General features: G+C 40.3%; 1 protein-coding gene across 3 annotated transcripts in view; it reads right to left on the bottom strand.

Moving 5' to 3' along the window:
- Positions 1–221: 221 nt before the first annotated feature.
- FBLN5 (fibulin 5) overlaps positions 222–18,337 on the bottom strand; it is a 43,086-nt gene continuing 24,970 nt past the window's right edge. For all 3 annotated transcript variants that reach the window (XM_072338160.1, XM_072338162.1, XM_072338161.1), the window contains 7 exons: positions 15,047–15,169; positions 10,762–10,878; positions 9,759–9,878; positions 6,902–7,024; positions 6,238–6,364; positions 3,461–3,656; positions 222–2,079 (listed from right to left, as the gene is read on the bottom strand). In XM_072338160.1, coding sequence (XP_072194261.1) covers positions 1,918–2,079; positions 3,461–3,656; positions 6,238–6,364; positions 6,902–7,024; positions 9,759–9,878; positions 10,762–10,878; positions 15,047–15,169 — 968 coding nt within the window. In that variant the 3' untranslated portion in view covers positions 222–1,917. The remainder of the gene's footprint in view (positions 2,080–3,460; positions 3,657–6,237; positions 6,365–6,901; positions 7,025–9,758; positions 9,879–10,761; positions 10,879–15,046; positions 15,170–18,337) is intronic.

The following is an 18,337-nucleotide window of genomic DNA, read 5'->3' as shown; positions in this document are numbered from 1 at the left end:
AAGGGGAGAAAGCAAGTAGTTGCTTCAGAGAAATATAGAACAAAGCATTTGAAGCCTTGTCCTTAGTAAATAAAACTCTGAACTGCCAGTGACTTTAACAACATGAGTACAATACCTCCAAACTATACAATTAATTTTATTTTCAAACACTTAAATATATATATATATAGTATATATGTATATATATATATATATTTAGTCTAGCACTGTGAGGCCTCAGCTGGAATACTTTTCACAGTTTTGGGCAATGCACTTTGAGAAAGATGTGAACCAACTGGAGAGGATCCAGATGAGAGCAACAAGAATGATCAAAGGTCCAGAAAATGTGATGTATGAGGAAAGACCAAAAGAATCGGGTTTGTTTAGACTAGAGAGGAACAGTCTGAGGGGAGACGTGACAACAGTCTTCAGACATGTTAAAGACTGTTGCAATGGGGAAGATAAACTGCTCTCTATTTCTACTGGAAGTATGCTAAAAAGCAATAGTCTTACATTACAACAGGGGAAACTCAGGTTAGACTTTAGGAAAAACTTTATATTGATTACAGCAGTTATACCTGAGAAGACATTACCTATGGAAACTGTGGGATCCCATCATTTGAGGTCTGGGTACTGGCATATGTGGGTCTGCTCTGTGGCAGAGGCATGAATGACATGACTATTTCAAGTCCTTTTCAGCTTGTTTTCCCTAATTTTAGGAATGTAGGAGAGAGATTCTGTGCAAACAGAATAGTTATAATTTCTTTTCCTGAAGGAATTTGGACATATTTGAGCTGAGTGCTTGTTGAACAGGACATTAGTTGCAGCCTTCGCTGAAAAGTTAGTATCACTACCTTACAACCATTATAAACTGTTTGCAACCATTGCACTGAAAAAGAGGGAAAAGTTCTAATTCTCATCTGCTTTGAAGTCCCTGGACACTAAGTACTGGAATAGGCTCCCCAGGGAGGTGGTTGAGTCGCCATTTCTGGATGTGTTTAAGAGCCGTTCGGATGTGGTGCTCAGGGATATGATTTAGCAGAGGGTTGTTAGAGTTAGGGTACTATGGTTAGGCTGGGTTGGACTTGATGATCTTCAAGGTCTTTTCCAACCTGGGTAATTCTATGATTCTATGACACAATTCTGGCAGTGGAGACCTGTGTCAAAGAGCCTGACTGTAACTAAGCATAACACCCTAATCAGTGTAAAACATGCCATCCAGTGATGGATTTCTATGAGCTCTGTTATACAGAACAATTTAATACAGGAAGGAACCCAAAGATGTGACATGATGTTAGAAAGTAGAAGATTACATAATACAGCAAATATTTTGGAATGAATTTACAATGAATTTTAAGTACAAAACAGAATCAAAGAAAAGCAGGTGAATGTAAGACAAATGCAGAGTGAATTGAAACAAAATGCTCAACTGATAATTTCAAAGTTAACTGCAAATGTAAATTAGCACTTCTGAGATCCCTTGTTTCAATAGGTGACTTTTTTTTTGTTAGTTTTCACTTGTTTGTCAGCTTTCCATTCATAATGAGAAAAAAAAAATGCAAGATTGCAAAAGCCAGCTTTTTCTGCAGTTTCTGTGGTGCTTTTTGCTAAGCAGCCTTGAAGCTACAAAGGTTTCACAGTCTTTGAAACATAGACTCATACCCTAGAAATGTTTACAGTGGAAAAAAAGAGTCCTTAAAATACATGACCGCATAAGAGAATCATATGGGATCTGCTGCCGATACACCTTCAGAGGTCTGCGTCCTGGTAAGGGTGTGCATGAAGAGGCCTCCCTCCTCAGACAGGCATAGGTCACTGGGTCTGTGGTAATACTGACTTGGTTTTGAGCTGCTATACGTACTGGCTTCCGAGGAGAGAGTTCTGCAGAGGAGGAACCGTGTCTTTGTTTTTAATGTTTACAGGGAACCAACTCAGGGTTTAGAATGAGTACTGTGATACAAATATCCTCAGCCGGATGACAGAGCTTCCTCTGAAGTTGATGACGGTGTTGACAGTGATCATTTCCAAGTCCAACTGAACAGTGCGAGGCCCTTTCACAGGACGGGTCATCACCAGCGTAGCACTGATGGGTCCTGTTTGCTGTGCACAGAACAAGAGGAAGCAGGTGAGATTTTCAAAAACAGTTCCTGAAAACTGTAATCTCAGGTGAGACCACACGATGTGCACGGGCTTGCAGTTCATTTCAGTGTTTGGCTCCAGCTCACTGTTTTGTGCAAACCATTGCCTTCTACACTTTTAAAGCCTCTGAGAGCCCAGCACATAAAGGAAGCTATTGTGCAAAGAAATTTGTTATCATCTGAATGGGGAAAGATGAAAAAGTGGATTTAGAGCATGCACAAAAAATGTCACTTGTTTCTTGAGGGAGTCATATATTATTTAGTTTGATGTAAAAACCACTGTTACTTTGAAGCAGCAAACTCCAGGAAGGGGTTATGTTACTGGGGCTTTGAGAACAGATGTTCCTACGTGAGTGGCTTGCTGTAAAATTGCGTATGTTAACATTGCAAAACCTCACCCTCTGAAGAGAGCTTTAAATATGTGAAGGCATGTTAGGACATTTGTCTTTTACTAAGTAGAAGCAGAGCTTTGAAACGTCTGTCTGGAACAGCAGATTATGAGTATTTAAAGATCAGTTTCTGAGGTTGAAGCTAAATGCAGTTTGTTTTCCAGCAGTAGCTGATAAACATAAAGTGGGACATGTTTTCCTATGAAAAGGAGCATTTACATTATCTCTGATAAGAGAGGCCTAAGAAGTGTTGAGAAGGAGCTGCCTGGAGAACCAGCAGCATCCTGAGCACTGTGCATCCCATGCCCTCATCTTTGCCCGCTCCTGCTGGGTGCAGAGCAAGGAACAGGCACCACCTGCTGGCTACACACCCGCACAGGAATGTGCTGCCAGGGAAGGAAAAAGAGCTTGTGCCAGCAAAGTACTTCAGGTGACAAATGGGTGGCTATGTGATAAATGAATACAGGGAGAAAACAGACTTGGGCAATGGTGCTCATCGATGCAGCCTCAGCAACTGTCAGTTTGACCCAGACTAGAGGAAATGTTCAGTGGGATCAGTAATGACTTTACAACAGGAAAGAGCTCATGGGATACCCATGATCACTCCCGGACCAGTTTTCATATCAGAATTTTTAAATTTTATTTATTTATTTATTTATTTTCTGTTTTTTAACACCAATGCTGCCAAGAAGAACTTGTTTTTGAGGATCTATTGAAATCTGTCATGCTACTATTTTGTGTGAGGCACAGGAGCCATCAGTAGCCACTCAACACCACTTAATGCGAATATCAAAGCCAGGTTTTGCCTCGAGTTAAAAATAAACACACTGAACATCACCATCCTTGGTGGTTGTGCCTCACCCTGTGCCGGTGATTCCCATTGCCCCTGTGTTAGAGGTGGTGAAGATGACAGGAGAACAAGGATGACTTTTTCCCAGCCAGTGCCAGACTTACCCGCATGTAGAATTCCCTGCCCTCATTCCCTGATTTGATTTGGAAGATGTAATAGGCTCCAGGGTAGCGAGTTGTTGCTTGCATCTGAAAGATGTCAGAAGGCACCGAACGCCCAGACAGAACATCCATGACTCTGTACAGGATGGTGAATGGTTGATCTCTGCAGCCAGGGTTTTCAGCTGGACACATACAGCGGCTAACAGAGAGATAGGACTGTCATCAGTGGTTACAAATCTCTGTAACACAGCATTCTTTACATGCAAATACAGCTGCAAATAATCAATTGATCAACCAATGAATCAAGTTGCCAACCAGCTAAAATGATCAATTTTGCTTGTAATGAATTTTCTCTCTGATACTGTTCTCTGCACTACTACTCCAGTTTGCCTTCATCCCTGCTTTCTTTTTCTTGTCTTCCAGGTTTTGCCAAGATATCTTGGCATCACATTTGCCATTAGATCACTTAAAAATCAATACTTTCTTTAAGCTCTGCAGGTGTAGAATGCCTTGCGTGTGTTTGTTCTGATAGTAATTTAAACTGGTAATTATTGGATCATTTCAATAACAGTGTGACATAAATACTGTAACCCACGACATAGTGATTTAATAAAAACAAACAGTGAGACTTCCTGGACTGGAACCAAAGCTCATAGATCAATTGCAAGGCTCTAAAGAAGAGCAGAATAGCAAGTCAAGCATATGACATCTTTACCAACTGCCTCCAATCATCTACAACCTCAGGAAACACTTGAAACAAAGATGTCTTCTGTATATTTGCCTTCCCTCAAAGTATTTCGTACCCACTGACGTGTTCAGCTTCCCCTTACACCTCCATGACACCTTGCTGCCAATAGCTCCAAAGTTCCTCCCTGTGTGCCCACCTCCCTCCCTGCACTGCCCCTTGCTGACTTTGATCCTCTCAGCTCTTGAGAGCACACTCAATCCCTGCTCATTCTCCACATGCAGCTCATGGCTTCATATTTGACTTTCTTCATGGCTGGAGAATCCTAACCTTGATGCTTCTCACAAGGAAGCTGTTCCCTACTCTTGATGGTCTTTGTCACCCTTCATGAATCTTTGTCTGGTCATATCACACTGCTCCTGTGAGGAGGTAACAAAACTGGTGACAATCTTGAAGGTGCACAGTTGTACTTAGTACTACAGAACCATCTGGAACAATCCTCAAGCCTCACTTTGGAGGGATTATGATCAGGTCACTACTTTTTATTTTATTTAACTTGTGAAACTGGGATTGTTTTTCTACTTTACATTAATCTACACTGAATTTGAGTTTAGCACGATTGTTGAGGCTCCTTCTGCAATTCTCTTCTTATCTTTCAACCTTTTATTCATCTGTGCCAGGTATTTCTTACTTACAGCTGCTTAATTTCCACAGAAGCCTGAAGCAGGGCTCTTTTCAGAAACCTTCAGAAACCCAAGCAGACCACATCAACCCATGTCCCTTAGCCACAAGCTGCTAATTTTTTCAGAGACCTCCAATAAAATGCAGGATATCCCTTCACAAAAGTCATGTTGGGAAAATTGCTGGATGGAAAATAAGGCTTTTCTGTCTATTTTTTTTTTTTTTTTTTCTTTCTATAACCTCCATCATTGATACCAGCTTCAGACAGTTCCTCTGGCACATTCTACGTAAAAAGGTTCCTGGCATTATTAACACCCCATTCCTTCCACAGAGAACACAGACGCAACGAATTTGCTTGGCTTTTGTACTGACCACTTCTAGACATATGCCACAAATTAAATGCAGTCACATCTAGATAGGAGCCAAAGCCACCAAATACAAAGCTCAACAACTTTGGTGCAAGCTGATTTGTAAATACTCCACAGTTGGGCTCTGAGGAATTTAGATACAGAGGCTTTAGACAATTCAAGACCTAGTTTAAGATTTCACCACCTCTGAAGGTACATAGACCCAGAACTGGCAGAACAGAACTCACCCACTCCTCAGCTGCCTAGTTCAGAAAGCAACGTATGGACACAAGTGCATTGTCATGGGAAGCACTAAATTCTTCATCTCTTGCTTTTGTATAAAATACATAGGCTACCAAGTAATTTCAAGAAATTGGATTTAGTACAAACATGGATTCAATTCTATGACTTGCACCCCATAGAGATCTACCTGGGGCTGAAACATTTTAAGCTCCAGGCAAGTACCTACAAAAATGTACTGAGCACTACTTAGAAATGTGTTGCACTACCCTTCCTCCTCCCCGGCAAAATGTATTTGCTCAGATGATTCTGAGTTTAAACACTAACAGCACTAATTGTCCCATTCAGAATTTCCCAGTTTTCAGACTGTGCAAACCACTCTGTGGACTGCTGTTTTTCCACACATCTAACCCTTGAGCAGTAGGAATCTACTACTGTTCTGCTATAACTAGCATCTAATGTTTTTAAAGCACTTCCTGGACATGAGCTAGTTAGTATTTACAGGAAATATTCACATTAACAAACAGGCTGCATTTAAGCATATATGAAGTCAGTAACATAATTAAAGTGTCTTTAGTACATTACAAACCTTGCTGTTTCCTCTACTCACTGATAAGTGTTTTTCCAGTCTACCTTCCCACACATCTGAGTATCTTATCATATCCCACCTGGTGACCTGGTAAGGAATTGCAATTTATTATTTGTATAAAGCTTACTAATAGTAAACTCTCCAGACATACTTCATGGCTCTGTTGCAAAAAGCAGCTTATTTGGTTCACCAGGTATGCTTTACGCAGTTAGAATCTGTGGCTGTGGGTATTACTTACTTCTCATTAATCTGGATATAAGGTTCCTCGCATCTTACTGGATCTAAACATTTATATTCTCCTGGGATATTGTAACACGTTTGCTGTAGAGTGCAGGTGAAGTTTCTAATTTCACATTCATTGATATCTAAAATACAAAAAAGCAAGAGAAAAGATAAAATAGCTTAAGACACTGCTATTCAGCTATTACTTTCCAGTGTTCATAGTAAGGATTGTAAGGAATTGACCAAAAATTCACTCTTGCACCATAAGAAGTGGCTTTTGATAATTGGTCCCCCCTTTCAATTTAGTTTTCACCCCATTCATTTCTCCCTGTTGGAGTGCTCCCCTATGCAAAATGCTGCAGAAGTAAAAAAGAAATTGCTGCTCAAGCTCTCTAAGCTTAGAAAAAACTAAAGAGAGATTCACAGCAGAGGGGAGAGCATCTGAGGGCTTTACTGTGTAGCTGGTTATTAGTAAAGCCCTCCTTAGACCATCACACCAATTGACCTCAGTGGGACTGCTCATGTGATGACGTTCTCACCAGAATCACATAATTGGCCCCTATGAGTAAGTCACTACGCAATGCCCAGACTAAGAAACTGAGTCCTTGAAAACCTCTTTCCAGATTCTGGACTTATTTTCTAGTCCCTCTGGGTTTTAATCAGTGCTGGAATTCTCTTACCTTGGCAGCTTCTGCTATCATCAAGCAGGTTATAGCCCGAAGGACAGACACAGTAGTAAGAACCAGGCCCATTCACACATTCGTGCTGGCAGAGGAACTCTGAGAAGCTGCATTCATCCATGTCTGTGGTGGTAAAACAAAGTTTAGAATCTTTGGCTTCACAGTTAAAAGCACAGTCCCACAAGCAGGTGGCCATCCAGACATGCCTATCATCCCAGCTGGAGGCTGGTATCCTCCAACTCCCTGGAGCTCTGAGGCAGCCTGGCAAAATGCTGTTAAACATGATCTTGGCTAAACTCTTTTTTTTTTTTTTTTTTTTTAAATTTTTTAATAATAATAATAATTATTATTATTTTAACCAAAGCTGCTGCTCAGCAAGATGCACGACTCTTATTTATTTTTCTTTTTGAATACCTGTCGCCGGTTGGCCATATTTTCTGTTCTGTTTTACGTCAGAGATAGAGGTGCTCCAACTACAAAGCTGCAACTGTAATTTGTAAGGAGAGACTTGATGGTATTTTTTTTACTTTTTAAATTTTTTTTCTGGAGAGTGTGCTTCCCTTTCCCAGAGCCTTATGGGTCCCAGTAGAAATCCTGTAGCCAGCCCTGGCTGTTTTATGTTACTTAGCCTCTAGCCAGTTACTTGTAATGCATTCTAGCAAGACTTCAGAGCTCATCCCAGCTTGGGTCAAACTTACTGGAAGGCCCAGTGAACTCCCACATACCAAGGAAGGTAAGCAGTCTGTCTAGTCTCTGACTAAAAGCAGTGTATGATCTCTTTTCCCCTTTTACTCATGAACTGAAAAGAAATCATATGCTGTGGAACCATTTTCAAATGGGAAAGATGCACTTTGGAGCTGCAATGGAAGCATGGCTGACTGAGAGGAAAACACATGCAAAGGCGCTAGAATGAGGGAGGCCGCTGTTAATCATTTCCTTCTTTTTCTGTGCAGGGGAAGAGAGAAACAAAAGCCAGAGTCCCAGCCAGGAACTCCCAAGTTCAAATTCCCAGCTCTAACATTGACTCTCAGGAGCAAATCACTTTTACTCTTCAGCCTGAATTTCCCTTTCTTTTAAATTGGACTCAGTCCATTTGTCCACTTCTGGCGTTTTGTATAGATGTACCGGAGAGTGTTTGAAGTCCAAATATGCTAAAATAGTTTTATGTCTACAACCACATTATCAAAAGAGATGAAGGGAACTCTACACCTGCACACTCCTGTTGTTGTATCACTTGCTCCAGCAAGTCACCTTCCTGACAAAACATGGACCAGGGGCTGCCTCCATAAAGAGACTAAGATATTGCCCAGCTCTCTAGGCCTCCTAGCCCAGCCTTCCAGCACCATCAGATTCATAGAACCTGTGCTTAGCTGCTGTCAAATGATGGAGATAAAGGCCATATGTTTCTGTTTATGAGTGACACAGGGCAGATAACTTTGCTGTTTCTAAACCCTTCTGCAGTACTACCAACTATACTCACTGGAACTGCTTTTTTGTTGAGCCTCAGTGATGTCTAGCAATTGCTTGTGAGGTGAAGGAAGCTCATCCAGAGGAATATGACCTGCTTGTGACAAGTGTTTTCTGGCATAGAAGGGTTAAAGGAAAGTTTTCTGCTCTAAATCTTAGTGTTGGAAAATCCTTTTTGCTGTCTTAACTTTCAGCCATGAATGAAGTTCAGTCACAACCTTTACTGCTGCTATTCTGTTCAGGCAGTGTTTCTGTGGCTCTAGTTTAGGGTTAGGTTTAGACCCCCAGATAGCTCAGAAGCATGGACAAGGGCACAGGAGTCTAACTTAGAAGAAGAAATTTCACTAGTCAGCAGATATCTTAAGTTACGTGCTTCAGATTTAAATATAAATATATATATATAAATCTATCTATCTATCTATCTATATATATATATTTGTATATATATAAATATAAATATATAAATCTTAAGTTACATGCTTTAGCTTTATATATATATATATATAAATAATATGTATTACATAAAAAAATATATATTTATAAATATATAAATATGTATAATATGACCCTTTAGAGATTTAGGTCTTTGTACCTTCCTTCAGAATAAGGAGATTTGCATGAAAGAATAGCTTTGGGAACTCTAATCCATACACATATTGCATAACACATCTTCTCCCTCAGAAACAGCATGTTACATCTGTTTACTGTAAATTAAAAAACAAGTATTTTCCAGTGTTTTTTCTTCCAAAAAGTACTGGCTGTGTTCTCTAATTTTATCAAGCTGTGGGAACATTAAGCACAGAAATGCATTTCATCTTCAATTAAAATAAAGGAATAAAATAAAAACAAAAACAAGAGAGGAAAAAGTGGAGTGACATAAGCAGCTTCATCTGCTATGAGCTGAACAGATCGGCAATAACTGCTAAGAAAAGGTACATGATTTCTGAAGTGAAGACAGAGCCATGCAGGGAAAAAAAGTGTGAAATTATAGAAGCAAAAAGAATACATGCATTCAACAGACAAATGGAAAAGTGCTTTATGCAAGAGTATTTCTTTAATTGTGGAAAATTGTTCTAGGACTGTCCCTGGTTTACTTGCTTTAGTACGATTCCCTGGAAACCATTTCCTTATGTTCTGCTGTTATCTTGGAGCTTTTTAACATTTAGCTTAGTTCTTTACAACCTTTTGCAGCCCTTCTCCATTGCACTTTTCTTGGTATTTGCTGCATACTGTAAATGGAAGGAAGATCACAGTAGTTGCAGTTATCCTGCTGCTAATCATAAACCGAATCAGAAAACTTCTAGAAAAGCATATGCAAAACAGGACACTGGAAAAAGAAAGCATAATAGAATTAAAGAAACCAAAACAATAAATAACTGAAGACAGTTACCACTGCAGTTAACTCCGTCAGCTTCCAGTTCATAACCAGGTTCACAGCGGCAGAGAAAAGAGCCATAGGTATTGACACAAGTCTGAGAGCAAGGGTTTTCTCCCGTACATTCATTCACATCTACAGGAAGACAATACCCTGCATCAGTAACTTCTCTCCAAACTCTACTTTCAGTTCATTACTGTAAAGCATTTCAAAGAGATTACCTTTATAGTAAAAATAATTTGTTCTGAAAAATATAACAAAGTCAGTATTATTTACTGAGATAACAGATGATGCCGGAAAGAATGTTTTGTAAACAACACACATGGAAACAAAGCATTTTGGCAATGTCTAAAAAAAAATAACATGAAAGATAGAGTGAAATATTTATTATAAATACTTGTCTCTTTATCTTGTAACATTAAAATCATGGAAAAGATTTTGCCATAACCAACCTGACACAAAATGCAGTAGGATACACCTTAGGGGGATAACACAATGAGGAATGACCCTTACGGGAACTTTGGCTGTGCCAAAACCATTTTGTAATTCGTTTATGACATTAACAACTTCTGGAAAGTCTTTAATCATTGTCATGGATCATCTTATGGAGAGGCTGTGTTGACTGTGATTCAGGTAGTGCATCACAGCAAAAGATGGTCTGACACTCATCTGGCGCTTAGGCGACTTGGATCTAATTTGGTCACCTGGCAGAGGTTTCCTGTCTTAGGTAAAAGTGCTTCAGTGCCCAGTTCTTGGTAATTTCAGTACGAATATAGGGGGGTTGGACCTCTTTGCTTATTTCTATGGGTATGTTGCTCAGGCTGCATCTGTACCCCTCCTATGTGATGTGGTGGCAAACAAATGTTCACAAGGGAGCTATAGAAGTATCTCAGAGAAACCTATCAACATTTCCAAAGCAATGCTGGAACAGTTACTTGTATGCTAAGAACTAAACAGATTTTAACAGCATTGCTTGTTGGGACCAAAGATTTCAATCATGGTTAAGAATGCACAGTACCTTGGCACGATCTTCCATCATCGTTAAGGGTAAAGCCTGGGTTGCACGTACAGGAGTAGGAACCAGGCACATTGGCACACAGCTGCTGGCAGTAGCCATAACGGCACTCATCTATATCTATGAATGGGAAAGAGGAAAAGCAGAGCGGTCAGCATTTTCACATGGAAATACAAAGCATCAAACACACTGAATCAATGGCACCAACAACAGAGAAGTAACACAGTGTGGTGGCTTCAGCCAAGCTTTCAGGTGTTCAGACTGAATTACAGTTAAAATGTATTTTTGCTCAAAAGAACGCAGCACTGCATTTTTCTCCACGTCAGACATCTGACTACAGTTCCTATCAAATGACTGCCATTGCTGTAATGTTGAGCCCAATGCTATGTCATCAGAAGGCCCAGAGTCCTTTAGGCACCACCTGGAACTCCACCTGACAGCTGGTACTGCCCATCAGCACAGGCACAGACAGCCCTGCAGCAAAGCTTTGTCAGATTCAAGGGAGAAGAATGTTTTAGTTCAATGTATACCAAAGCTACTCATGAAAAAAAGCAAGTATTTCAATTCCAGACAGGATGTTCTCTGAAGAATTGTTTTTCAATAGTCACATTTGCATTTTATATAAATCTTTTAAGAGAGAAATTACAAGAACAAAAATGTGAACAATAAATTTGCTGCCAAAATGAAATAGCAGTTTGGACTTAAATGAAGCATTAGAAATAGATGTAGTCTACTGTTATAAGTCAAAGAAAATGCTGTAAATTATGTGTGATGGAAGTGCTAGAGGAATTTTGTTCCTGGCCTAGGAACTGTAGTAGCTGTCACCTTCAATGCTTTACATTCCCTTTAGTATCAATTGGCTTTTGATTTATGGAGATTTTTTTTAGTGGCTGCTCTCAAAGCTTTGCAGCTTTTCAGCCTTCCAGTGATGTACTAAACATCAAATTCCTGTTCAGATTCCTCTTATGGGCAATTAAAGTAAGATTAGAGCAAGTCTTACACCTCATTCAACATCTATCATTGCTAACCTCTAGGGCCATTGTAATGACAGCACAGGACAAAGCAGGTTCTGGAAGACCCTCTCTTTATAAATGCTTTCTGTAAGTATGACCATGGGAGATTGTTTTGTTGAAAGAGCACGTTATTTTTTCCCCAATTTGAAAATAGAACTGTGTATGGAAAAACTGTAATTAGGTAAAAGTCTGTGGATAAGTTGGAAAAGTGACAATCCTGCCATCTGAAAGACACAGTTTTAAATGTCCATTCCTGAGACTCTCAAGTGAGTAGGAAATAAGAGCACTCAATCAATGAAATGCTAAGCTAGGAAGACCAACCAGGTGTAATATCTGCAGCCAGTTTGCTGTAAATAAAGTTTAGTGAGTAAAGTTCTGTGAGCAAAAGCAAAGGTTTTGGTAGAGTGACCCTCATCGTGTGTTCCAATGCACAAGAAAATGAAAATGGCAGTATTTTCCCTATGGTTCTCATGCATACAGTTACATGTACATGAATTCCAGCAGTCCATTATTTGTTAGCTAAATGCTTCCTGTTTTGGTGCAATTTATTAAGACTGTTTTGGGAAAATGAATTCTTGAACGGCTTGAACTTTTACATGATGTGGTAATACTATAAAAACAGCAACATTTTGAATCTGATGTATAAGTAGCTACATCCTGCAATTCAGCTCTATGTTGTTTCTATGCCATAGAAAGTCTTGTGAAGACATGCTGAAAATATCAAAGCTTTGGAAATACTCTCACTGTGTAAAATAACAAGGACATTGACACTTGGCTTTACCCTCACTAGCTTTTATTTCCCACTGCATTTCAAATAGCAGGATAACCCAAAGGCCAGGCTCAGCTATGGTATGTACAACAGTGCTAGGCCTGGCCCAAACTCTGCACAAAGTAACAATGGTTTAAAGTAAATTACTATCTCATTTCACTGACACATTGCATTACTTTAAATAAAAGCATTGGATTTTGTGGAACTGTTATCACAGAATCACAGAATGGTAGGGGTTGGAAGGGACCTCTACAGATTGAGTCCAACCCCCCTGCCAAAGCAGGTTCCCTACACCAGGTCACACAGGTAGGCATCCAGGCAGGTCTTGAATATCTCCAGAGAAGGAGACTCCACAACCCCCTGGGCAACCTGTTCCAGTGCTCCGTCACCCTCACTGTAAATTAGTTCTTGAGCACATTCATGCGGAACTTCCTATGCTCCAGTTTCTGGCCATTTCCCCTTGTCCTGTCTCCAAACACTGCTGAACAGAGTCTGGCCTCACCATTTTTCCCCCCACACCTCAGATATTTATAGACCTGGATCAGGTCCCCTCTCAGTCTTCTTTTCTCAAGGCTAAACAGACCCAGCTCACTCAGCCTTTCTTCATAGGGGAGATGCTCCTGGCCCTTCACCATCTTTGTGGCCCTCCGCTGGACTCTTTCCAATCTTATCTCAAGAACATTGCAACTTTAGAAGGAAGAACTTTTACAGAGCTTCTTCTTGTGGGTGGTTCTTGTAAACTTTACTGTACTGACTCTTTCTGTGTAAACATTACTGGGGTTATTACAATAGACAGCAGTGTAGCTATTTGTGAGTGTGGTATACTAAGGGTATTCCCGAAGAACCTGTCTCTAAAAACTCAAACCACTTGTCTGATTGCATTAAATGAATGGTCTTTTACTGCCTTATGACAGCAAAAATCACATCTTCAGGCCCAGTGGAAAGTATGGAAAACAGGCTTTTTGGAAGAAAAAAAAAAAAAAAAAAGATTCTAAACAGAACTTGCTTCTAGCTCTTTGCATTGCCTTGAAATAATCCACCCCATGCATACATAAAGTGGGCAACGGTAGAATGATATTGCTTATTTTAAATAGCATAAGCAGATTCTCAAATCAGTTCAGCAAAGCAGTCACTTCAGCTCTCTGCGATATCCATCAGGCAGCAAAGCGCTTTAGATCTATATCCAAGACCTGAATGATGCACACAGTCCTTAAGTTTGGGCTGTAACTCAGAGAAGTAAATTATTAACACAACAGACAACACAGACCAAAATCCCCCCCTGCCCTCTCTCATCCCTTCCCCACTACATATACCTGCTCTAACCTGGCAGAATGGCTCCTTTCTGATAGCCTGTTTTATTTATTTAATAATGTATTTTAGCATGTATTCTGTGATTCTAGTATTTTCCACTTTTTTTTTTTTTTTTTTTTTTTTTTTTTCCCCAACAGGAATTACCAGAGATTAAGGAGCAGGAGGTTTGGAGACTTCATTTCCCTTCATTACATGACACCAATTCCCTGACGTGGCCGCAGCTGTGCAGACCCTCATTAGCTGAGGATCAGCTCTGTCCCAGTCAGCCTCCCCAGGCCTACCAGGTGAGTTAGGCAGCAGCAGCTTGCAGTAGTTAGAAAAGCAGCTGCATGACAGTCCTGCACTAGAACTGGGACTTGGGAGGAGAAATTTGGAAAACATCTGGAGAAGCTCCAGGACTGAATGGGCAGGGAAACCCCATTCTTCTTCCAGCTGAGGTGTTGTGACAGAATGGTCCAGCTCTGGAGAGCTGGCAGGCAAACAGCCCACACCCAGGAAAAAAAGCTACAGAGCTAATGTTAAGAAAGCTGTTGTGTCCTATCTCCTGTGGAGAGCTGTACGTAACATCAGCATCTCCTTCACCATCCCACGGGCATGTCAGATGACATCCAGGTCTGGGGAGAGAGGAAAGCTTTCCTTGTGCTGTTTGTTGGGGGATGTTTTTTCAGCAAGGCTGAGCTAAAAGAATGAACAGGACACTGCTACAAGAAAAATAATCAAATCAAAATAAAACTGCTTGAAAGCTGCAGGATAAAATAACTTCCAGTTATTATTATTATTATTTATTCTTACCCCCAAAAAGGTTGGTTGAATATAGGGATTTATGAGATTGTTTCTTGATATTGAGTAGTTATCCCTCCTGGTCTGGACTGCAACTGTGTGAGAAGTACATGTCTGTTTAGGAAGAAGTTTTTTGTACACATCCTCTTCGATGACTGTTACAAAAGGGAATATAAAAATCCCACGTGTAACATTGCTGCTGTCATATGGCACTTATGTCTACATTTTGTTCCATCAGGGAATCCCTCTGCCAAGGTACTGTTGGCACTTGCAAAGATGAAAGACATCAGTTCCTACACAGCCATAGCCTTCATTCCATACTTGACAAAGACACTCAGTGAAATTAGTTCAGCCATTCACAGGTACAGATGTACAAACACAGATATGCAAACTTCATAAGGCAAGAGGTCTTTACCTAAACACTGGCCTTCTAGCAGCCAGTAGCCTTCAGTGCAGGAACAGGTATATCCCCCTTCAGTATTGATGCAGATCTGGGTGGGGTTACACTGGTGAGAATCGGAAGCACATTCATCAATATCTGCAACACAGAAATACAGCAATTAATAATAGAAATGGGAACAAAAGGTTTGTCCAACGGTGCGGGGAGTCATAGTGTGTACACCAGGCCTGCGTGAGGAGACAGTGTGCAGTGAACCAGAGAGGATGACTGTAACCTGAAGTAAATTCATAAAAATAAATGTCAGAGGGCAGCAAGAACTACGTGTGCCCATCAAATCTCTTGCTTCTACAGATGACCCAGTGTGTCACAGAGAGCCTTGGGAAGGCCATGCTTTTCATTTGTTTTATCACTGTGCTGGATTTCCATGTTCAGCCCTGGGCAATGGCTGCTGCAAGGGCTATGTAACTCAACTGCTCAGTAAGAGCTAAGCAGTGGCTCAAGAGATATGCAAACACAGCCATCATGAGGCTCAAACGTATATGAAATATTACTCCTTACCTCTACCAACACATAATATCTCACTGCAAATTTTCAGACAGAAGGTTCAACCAATATCAACCTTTACCTGAGAAAAGAAATATGTATACTTCTCTAGAATCAATTTCCTGAAAATAGAACTATTTCTTACTTCTTTTTTACCATCCCTATTGTTTTTAATGTATTTGGCTCTTTATTACAACCCCTTAGGGTTTTGGTTTTTTTTCCCTCTTTTGCAGAGGAGGTGAATAACATTCCTACATTTATATAAGAGTCATAAGTTCAATTTGAATCAGTCTTTTTCCCCGGTGTTTCTGGCACTGGGTTTGTCTCTAGATGTCAGAAGTGGAAATATCACAAGATAAATTGTGTCATTTTTTCCTGCCAACTCAGATTTCTATGTTTTATTTATTGATACCTAAACTAATTTTTATTCCAGAATACCATGCACTGGCCTTTGCTGAAGTCCAATGTCATCTGAGCAATGTTACTCCCTTTATCACTCCCTGACTCTCACTGACCCAGAATTTTTTTGGGTCATGACTGAGAATATCTCACAAATGCATTGGGCTGGATCTGGCGGAAGAGGGCAGGAATTATAAGTCAGTGAGCTGCAAAATCCTAGCAAACATGAAATAACTGATCCAGTCTACCACAACAGCATATCTAACATGTTCTGATATATAAATAAATACCTATATACTTCCCAATTCAGAGTCTGGAGTTCTTATCTTGGAAAAATCTGTATCAGCAATTTATGGTGAGTTAAAGCTGTTAAGATAACAAGAGTAGCACAGTTAGAGGTAATTAACTATGTCAGAAATCTGTTCCCACAGCTTTATTGGCTAGAGGGAAGGCTGGCAAAATGGTGGGGGAAGTGGGAATGCAGTAAGATAAGAAGTCTAGACTATAAGGATACATAAATATGTTATGCAGTTCATCTGTTGCTTCTGTGATTGGGCTAAAATTCTGGATCCTCCCCTCATACAGCATATCACACATAATTGGTACTATTTGAACACAGATATTATCTAACCATAAATTTTGTAAGAATCACATTAATGTTTCCTAAATGAAAAAAACCTTTCGATTTGTCATGCTTACTTATTGTTTTAAGAGTGGGCCCTTGGGATCTAGCCAACCCTGCTTTTTCTAGCCTCTCCTGAACTTACAAAAAGAGATGTTAATTTTCCGTGTTCACTGCTTCCAGTGTTACTAATAGGTGAAACACAAGGGAGACAAAATGAGGCTCATGGTCTTCCTGCCATGTATTGAAAACTGCAGATCCTCCATTTGGCTGTGGTGCATTTTGCTTGCAGATAAAGCAATGGGTGGCTGTGCAATCAGTTTTGTTCCTGAAGCCATCTTTGTAGTGGTTGCATGATCAAAAGTCACTCAGGAGAAAGAAGGCATCACTCCTCTTTTCTCCTTCCTCAGAAATACTCAGGATCCTTCTGGACACATTTCTGAGCAAGAGGCTCTAGGTGGCCATGCTTGAGCATGTTAGACCAGATGACCTCCATAGGTCCCTTCCAACCTTCAACTGTCTTTTGTCTCTGTAACTTGATTCCTTGCTTACTTCCAGTCTTCACCTTCCACAATGGTCTTGGAGATGCATTTCCATTTTGAATGCAAAATTTTTACAACAGAGGATACCTGTGGAGTTCTTGCTGCCTCAAGAAAATCTGATCAGCCTGAAGTTTCCCTTTAAAAATGCCTTGTTTCCCCTCATTGAGGGGAAATACTTCACTGACTTCATTATTGAAGTTTTATGCAATAGATATAAGCAGCATTACTGGTATCTTACTGAAATCTCTGCCTTATCCTGAATGCATACAATGGTTCTGTATTACACATCTCTGTCTTAGTCTCTAAGATTGCTCCTTACAGTGATATGCCATTAAACTCTGACAGGCCCAGCTAATGCAACCAGGCCGATAGTTTTGGGAGCTATTTACATTACATCGGCTCACAATGTGAAAGCTGATATGTGCAGACACTGTGAGAAAAATGTCAGTGCAACAATTTGTTAGCCATTAAGGTACCCTCTTGGAGAATACTCAGGCTGGGACTCTGTGCCTTGCTCAGGCTATTTACAATGTGAAAAATTGGTGTGGTTAATAAAATCAAAATTAGACATTTAACAGGAAGAGAAAAAGGAGTTATTTCATCTGGAGAGAAAACTAGCCAACTCTGGCCCTGACTTGGCTTTGGTTATGCTGTTGTATGCTATCAAATTAGCAGTCAACTATATTCTCTCATCTGACCTTCTAGTTGTTGCATTGGTATTACTGGTCCCACAGCTAGTTACAGGGCAGAACTCCAGACTGAAATTAAAATTTGACCTGAAGTGGGAACAGTTTGCATTGTTTCTTCCCAACCAAATACTGAGAGCAGCCACACAGCCCATCCAGAGCACAGATCTCTTCCTCTGCAAAACACCATCTAGAACAAACTCTGAGCACCACAGCTTGAACCTATGAGCTTTAAAGATCTTTGGTTTGTTGACTGAACAGGTAGGGTTTGCTGGGAGAACAGATAGGAGGAATCTCTACACACCCTTGTCAAAAGACTTGCTGCAAGAGCCTGAGCCCAAATATTCTGTCATTCACCAACATTCATCCCTCTCTCTTAGCTCAGAACGTCTGTCTGAAGAATTTATGTTGGTGGTGGTTTGGTCTAGCAACCCCAGTGTGTGATGGTTTGTTTACTTGACATTTGGACAGAGGTGGGATGGCTGGGGCATTGGGGGTTCCTTTAGGGATCGGA

Source organism: Excalfactoria chinensis, chromosome 5, assembly GCF_039878825.1.
Source record: "Excalfactoria chinensis isolate bCotChi1 chromosome 5, bCotChi1.hap2, whole genome shotgun sequence".
In the NCBI taxonomy this organism is placed as follows: Eukaryota; Metazoa; Chordata; class Aves; order Galliformes; family Phasianidae; genus Excalfactoria; species Excalfactoria chinensis.
Note: the sequence above shows the minus strand (reverse complement) of the source record. Positions and strands in the feature narration are given on the sequence as shown.